At 49.1% G+C, this 7,642-nt stretch overlaps 1 protein-coding gene across 1 annotated transcript in view; it reads left to right on the plus strand.

Annotated features, from left to right (window-relative positions):
* Positions 1–351: 351 nt before the first annotated feature.
* The window catches only part of LOC123760473 (uncharacterized), a 42,743-nt gene continuing 35,452 nt past the window's right edge, over positions 352–7,642 (plus strand). Inside the window, exon 1 of the mRNA XM_069338014.1 lies at positions 352–1,201. Within this exon, the coding sequence (XP_069194115.1) occupies positions 352–1,201 (850 nt within the window). The remainder of the gene's footprint in view (positions 1,202–7,642) is intronic.

Consider the following 7,642-nt stretch of genomic DNA (forward strand, 5'->3'; position numbering starts at 1 on the left):
GGGGGGGGGGGTCACGATAAGGATTTGGGATAGGACGGTGGTAAGGAATGGTGCCCAATCCACTTGGATGGTCGGGGATTGAACGCCGACCTGCATGAAGAGAGACCGTCGCTCTACCGTCCACCCCAAGTAGTAGGACACAGAATAGAGAGAGAGAGAGAGAGAGGAGAGAGAGAGAGAGAGAGAGAGAGAGAGAGAGAGAGAGAGAGAGAGAGAGAGAGAGAGAGAGAGAGAGAGAGAGAGAGGGAGGGAGGGAGGGAAAGAGAGAGAGTGAGACAGCATAACATACCACCAACAATGTTTGTAAAGATATAGCTCATCTGTAAGTACCCTGTCATGTCAAGTTCGGTCATGTCAGAATACCCTGCTATGTCAAGTTCGGTCATGTCAGGATACTCTGCCATATTAAGTTCGGTCGTGTCAGGATACCCTGCCATGTCACGTTCGGTCGTGTCAGGATACCCTGCCATGCCAAGTTCAGTCGTGACAGGATACCTTGCCATGCCAAGTTCAGTCGTGGCAGAATACCTTGCCATGCCAAGTTCAGTCGTGGCAGAATACCTTGCCATGCCAAGTTCAGTCGTGGCAGAATACCTTGCCATGCCAAGTTCAGTCGTGACAGGATACCTTGCCATGCCAAGTTCAGTCGTGACAGGATACCTTGCCATGCCAAGTTCAGTCGTGGCAGAATACCTTGCCATGCCAAGTTCAGTCGTGGCAGAATACCTTGCCATGCCAAGTTCAGTCGTGGCAGAATACCTTGCCATGCCAAGTTCAGTCGTGGCAGAATACCTTGCCATGCCAAGTTCAGTCGTGACAGAATACCCTGCCATGTCAAGTTCAGTCGTGACAGGATACCCTGCCATGTCAAGTTCGGTCGTGACAGGATACCCTGCCATGCCAAGTTCAGTCGTGACAGGATACCCTGCCATGTCAAGTTCAGTCGTGACAGGATACCCTGCCATGCCAAGTTCAGTCGTGACAGGATACCCTGCCATGTCACGTTCGGTCGTATCAGGATACCCTGCCATGCCAAGTTCAGTCGTGACAGGATACCCTGCCATGCCAAGTTCAGTCGTGACAGGATACCCTGCCATGCCAAGTTCAGTCGTGGCAGAATACCTTGCCATGCCAAGTTCAGTCGTGACAGGATACCCTGCCATGCCAAGTTCAGTCGTGACAGAATACCTTGCCATGCCAAGTTCGGTCGTGTTAAGAACTGTGTGAGATCTTAGCGTGAGAGGCCAGCTCACAGACCACACACAAAGCTGCTTGACTGAGGGAAAGTTGAGCGCCGACCTTACTGTATGTACAGAAACTCCTGTCATTTGTCTTTCTGCGCGATGAGCTAATTGGCCAGCCAGAGTGTTCTCGCCGTCTCAGCCGCCACAACTGATGCTGGTAGAGAAGCACAAACCAGTGAATCTGTACGATGGTACAACATGGTTGCAGCTGGCAATCCCAATCATTATGGCCGAAGAGGAGGACGACGAGGGAGAGAATCAGTATTAGCGAGAATCCGTCTTGGATACAAATATCCATGGAGATTTGGAATGGAAACAACAGTTGATCAGCGAAGTTGCAGAATCTGTGGTGAGAGTGATGGACACCGCCTTGACCACTATCTACGTGAATGTGAACATCTGAGAGACATTAGGAATATGTGTAGAATAATAAACCCCACATTGTTTGAGTTAGGAAAACACTATTTGTCAAATATTGATACTGTTCTTAAAAGATTTCCCCATTTTGCACCGGCAAGATAACGTAAGCTTTTAAGGGTTGATAAATGTAAATCTTCTTGTTTGAGGAGCTGTTCACTTGAGACAGTTAAGCAAGTCCCAGCTGTGTCTGGGTACAAGTGACAGGATGAACAACCCAGCGGGTTTTCTTCCTATTGGGGAGTGTTGTACATTCTGCTATGGCGGTATGTTCACTCACAAGATGAGTGGCGCTGCCCAATAAACTCGCCCTTCGGGGCAAAATTTAAAATTTAATTTAACTAATACGAACCCGACGGTGTATACATGTTTATCCTGTGTATATCTGTCAGTGAATGTCAGTCAGTGAACGTGAGCCTCACATACACCACACATTTAGTTCATGTGTGCTGTCATTGTGCATGATTATTGCCTGTCTCAGTGACAGTGCTCAGGTTGATCTGTAGTGCATGATTGTTTCCCCGAGTATCTGCTTTGGAGATCTTGTGGTTTTTGTTGCATACCAGCATCATTAGGACAGCTGTGTTAGTGATGCGTTGTCGACAGTGTTAATTATAGGTTTTGTCTACCACTGGTCCGAAATCGAGTATTCAGATTGGCCCGTGTTTTCCTAACACGATAATAGCACAGCTGACACCAATCTAGAGTATATTAGGCACCATTTGTACTAGTAGTTAAGTTAGAAACAAGCTGCTGTTAAGCTTTATGCTGTGTTTCTGTTGAGCCACTTCTAAATACTGCCACTACTCACACTTAAGCCTTCAGCCGCGGTGTCTTCAACACCAAACAGCCAAGTTAGCCACTAACTACATCTACAGATGTAGATGTAGTTAGGGATGCAAGAGGAATCCCTTAAAGTGTATCTTTGCTCTGGATCATGAGCGAGTGAAGCCAGTCTGAGAAGGGTCCCCACAAAGGCCTGACATCCGAGTTGACAGCGCTCAGGATTCCAATCCTGAGGTTCTGGGTTCGATCCCCGGTGGAGCCGGAAACAAATGGGTTAGAGTTTCTTTCACCCTGATGCACCTGTTTACCTAGCAGTAAATAGGGACCTGGGAGTTTGACACCTGTTACGGGCTGCTTCCTAGAAGTGTGTGCAACAAAAAGGAGGCCTGTCGAGAACCGGGCCCTGATGACGCTAAGCCCCCGAAATCCTCTCAAGGTAACTCTCAAGATAATCTTGAGGTTATCTTGAGGTTACCTCAAGATAACCTCAAGATAACCTCAAGAGGGCCTTCACCAGAGCTCTTACTCGACCGTGCCACCAAGCCCTGAACGCTTGCTTTGTGAAGCGTCTACCATAAGCAACTTTGGTGACGTTGCACTCAACTGCACTCAGATAATTAATTTCTTTCTTTATTATGCACCCCATACCCATCTCGTGGGCGGATGGTGTAAAGGATTACAGAGGCACATAATCGGTTCAGGAACTGAATCCCTCTAGTTCGTTTAGCTTAGCAAATAAAAAATTTTTGACGCTAGTTACAAAATTATTAATGTTATATATACATGTACATATTCTCATACATGTACATATATATGTATATATACGTATACATATATACATACACATACATATTTGATCACCCACACAAATATACACATCAATAATCTTTTGTGTCACAAGTGATCAACAAGAGGGTCACAACAGTCACTATACAAGGCACTTTACATCTATGGTGAGTCACACAGTTACTAGTCTTGCTCCACACCCACCCAACTGGGCGGCAGCTTTACAGTCATGTGCTAAACACCCAACCAACTGGACGGCAGCTTTACAGTCATGTGCTAAACACCCAACCAACTGGACGGCAGCTTTACAGTCATGTGCTAAACACCCAACCAACTGGGCGGCAGCTTTACAGTCATGTGCTAAACACCCAACCAACTGGGCGGCAGCTTTACAGTCATGTGCTGCACACCCACCCAACTGGGCGGCAGCTTTACAGTCATGTGCTCCACACCCACCCAACTGGACGGCAGCTTTACAGTCATGTGCTCCACACCCACCCAACTGGACGGCAGCTTTACAGTCATGTGCTCCACACCCACCCAACTGGGCGGCAGCTTTACAGTCATGTGCTCCACACCCACCCAACTGGGCGGCAGCTTTACAGTCATGTGCTCCACACCCACCCAACTGGGTGGCAGCTTTACAGTCATGTGCTCCACACCCACCCAACTGGGCGGCAGCTTTACAGTCATGTGCTCCACACCCACCCAACTGGGTGGCAGCTTTACAGTCATGTGCTCCACACCCACCCAACTGGGCGGCAGCTTTACAGTCATGTGCTAAACACCCAACCAACTGGACGGCAGCTTTACAGTCATGTGCTCCACACCCACCCAACTGGGCGGCAGCTTTACAGTCATGTGCTCCACACCCACCCAACTGGGTGGCAGCTTTACAGTCATGTGCTCCACACCCACCCAACTGGGCGGCAGCTTTACAGTCATGTGCTCCACACCCACCCAACTGGGCGGCAGCTTTACAGTCATGTGCTCCACACCCACCCAACTGGGCGGCAGCTTTACAGTCATGTCCTCCACACCCACCCAACTGGGCGGCAGCTTTACAGTCATGTGCTCCACACCCACCCAACTGGGCGGCAGCTTTAGTCATGTGCATGCATTACTTACAGTAAGCAAATTTTGGATACTTCGCTAAGATTTCGGGCAGCACATCATTATGAATGAAGTACTTACACATTTCTTGGACACAATTGATGGTGTTATCTCTAAATTCCGCGATTTTTTCACATTCCATTATATAATGACGCAAAGTATGCGAATAGTTCTGTTGACAGTTTACATTTAGTCAAATCTACATCATCAGATGTTACAAATTCCCAGAGGTACTTGTAGCCGGACCTAAACCTAGCAGTGGTAACATCTAGAAGTCTGCTAACATTATTGGATGACCCATAGACGTGCGGTTCTTCTTGCATAATAGAATGATGATAGATGGAGTAACTGGTGTGAATTTCACTTTGCCTCAAGTCTCCGAAATTTAGTTGATGTTCCTGGGATAATGCTGCCCTCATGCTGCTCAAAGGCAGTCCAAGTTGGTAATCAATTCCTTCTTTACGAGCAAAAGTCTTGGCCAACTCATCAGTTCTATCATGCATTCGGAGACCAATATGGGAAGGAATCCACAGGAGACTGACTCTGACTCCATCATTGATTATTTCATTATATCTGTGTCTAGCTTCAGAGATAAGCACGTCACAGTTATGCCTTGGGGAGCTGAGGGCAGTCAAGGATGACAAGGAGTCACTTACAATTAGCGTGTCAACTTTGGATTTCATATACGTGCTCGAGTGCAAGGATTATGGCTACCAATTCTGTGTGAAGAGTGGAGGCCCAGTTATCTATACGAGCTCCACACTCATGGGAGAAGGAACCATCTCTCCCTGTCACAACAACTGCACTTCCAGCTGCACCATGGGACTGATGCAAGGATCCATCAGTGTAAATAATCTGGGAAAGCATCAATTTGGCTTAAGGCACTCAGGAAAAGCAATATTTCCTAACCCATTAACACCCCCTCCTAATCATAACCCTTCCCATTAACACCCTTATTAATTACAACCCTTCCATTTAAGACCCTTCCTAGTCACAACCCCTCACAGTAATACCCCTTCTAATCACAACCCTCCCATTAACTCCCCTTAATCACAACAAAATCCCTTCACATCCCTGCTCATTACAACCCCAACCACAACAACCCCATTAATCACGGACCCTTAAAACAAATACGGTGTTGGTCCTCCCCTGCCACGACACACATCGTTGCCGCCACCTTCACCCGCCAGCCTTCTGATTTATGGAGGTTTTACAGCGTCTCGTTACCAGAGTGGCCCGGCCGCTCCCCTCCCACGGTGGCCTCAAGCGCCTGGGGGCGACCGCTCCCCAAACACACGCTGCTGCCCCGGGTAAACACGCCTCCTTCTTGAGTCAACCTTGGACGCAGCTGGGGTGGTAGACGCAGCTGGGGTGGTAGACGCAGCTGGGGTGGTGGACGCAGCTGGGGTGGTGGACGTCGAGGAGTGCAGGAGGGAAGCCAAGCAGGGAAGAAAGATGGATAAAAAAGGTGGCGAGGATGAGTGTACTCACCGTGCTCTGGTGGCGGGTGTTAAGCTTTAGGTCTTGGTCTGTCTCCTTTGTTCGCAAATGACCTGTGTAGTAGAGGTGTCGTGAGGTGTGCTTCTGCTCTGTCCTAGCCACAGGAATAACAGTCAGCCACATGGACAAGGGGAAGGTTGTCACAGGAACATGAGGCTGCCACAGGAACATTAAGCAGTCACAGGAACATGAGGCTGCCACAGGAACATGAGGCTGCCACAGGAACATGAGGCTGCCACAGGAACATGAGGCTGCCACAGGAACATGAGGCTGCCACAGGAACATTAAGCAGTCACAGGAACATGAGGCTGCCACAGGAACATGAGGCTGCCACAGGAACATGAGGCTGCCACAGGAACATTAAGCAGTCACAGGAACATGAGGCTGCCACAGGAACATTAAGCAGTCACAGGAACATGAGGCTGCCACAGGAACATGAGGCTGCCACAGGAACATGAGGCTGCCACAGGAACATGAGGCTGCCACAGGAACATGAGGCTGCCACAGGAACATGAGGCTGCCACAGGAACATTAAGCAGTCACAGGAACATGAGGCTGCCACAGGAACATGAGGCTGCCACAGGAACATTAAGCAGTCACAGGAACATGAGGCTGCCACAGGAACATGAGGCTGCCACAGGAACATGAGGCTGCCACAGGAACATGAGGCTGCCACAGGAACATGAGGCTGCCACAGGAACATTAAGCAGTCACAGGAACATGAGGCTGCCACAGGAACATTAAGCAGTCACAGGAACATGAGGCTGCCACAGGAACATTAAGCAGTCACAGGAACATGAGGCTGCCACAGGAACATTAAGCAGTCACAGGAACATGAGGCTGCCACAGGAACATGAGGCTGCCACAGGAACATGAGGCTGCCACAGGAACATGAGGCTGCCACAGGAACATGAGGCTGCCACAGGAACATGAGGCTGCCACAGGAACATGAGGCTGCCACAGGAACATTAAGCAGTCACAGGAACATGAGGCTGCCACAGGAACATTAAGCAGTCACAGGAACATGAGGCTGCCACAGGAACATGAGGCTGCCACAGGAACATGAGGCTGCCACAGGAACATGAGGCTGCCACAGGAACATGAGGCTGCCACAGGAACATGAGGCTGCCACAGGAACATTAAGCAGTCACAGGAACATGAGGCTGCCACAGGAACATTAAGCAGTCACAGGAACATGAGGCTGCCACAGGAACATTAAGCAGTCACAGGAACATGAGGCTGCCACAGGAACATTAAGCAGTCACAGGAACATGAGGCTGCCACAGGAACATGAGGCTGCCACAGGAACATTAAGCAGTCACAGGAACATGAGGCTGCCACAGGAACATTAAGCAGTCACAGGAACATGAGGCTGCCACAGGAACATGAGGCTGCCACAGGAACATGAGGCTGCCACAGGAACATGAGGCTGCCACAGGAACATGAGGCTGCCACAGGAACATGAGGCTGCCACATGCTACGGATTTGTGTGAAGAATCAAGTAGAACATTTGCTGCATCAGTGATTTTCATCCCAGATTTGGAACAAGATTTGCAACCTTGACTTTCAACAATAATTTGCATCCGTATTTTAAACGCAGGTTGGATTTCAGCTCCTGGGATCCATCAAGGGGGAGGGGGGGGGGGTGTCACTCACTATAATTATTATATTTATTTTCCACCTTAACGTTACTGTTCATTTAATTAGTGTTTAGCACTTGGGCCATATTGACTGTCCCTGGCAATGACCTCTAACTCCTAAGGTTCAAGACCCGCTATTCCCTCCCCCCTGACCAC

Source organism: Procambarus clarkii, chromosome 39 (genome assembly GCF_040958095.1).
Source record: "Procambarus clarkii isolate CNS0578487 chromosome 39, FALCON_Pclarkii_2.0, whole genome shotgun sequence".
NCBI classification, from domain to species: domain Eukaryota; kingdom Metazoa; phylum Arthropoda; class Malacostraca; order Decapoda; family Cambaridae; genus Procambarus; species Procambarus clarkii.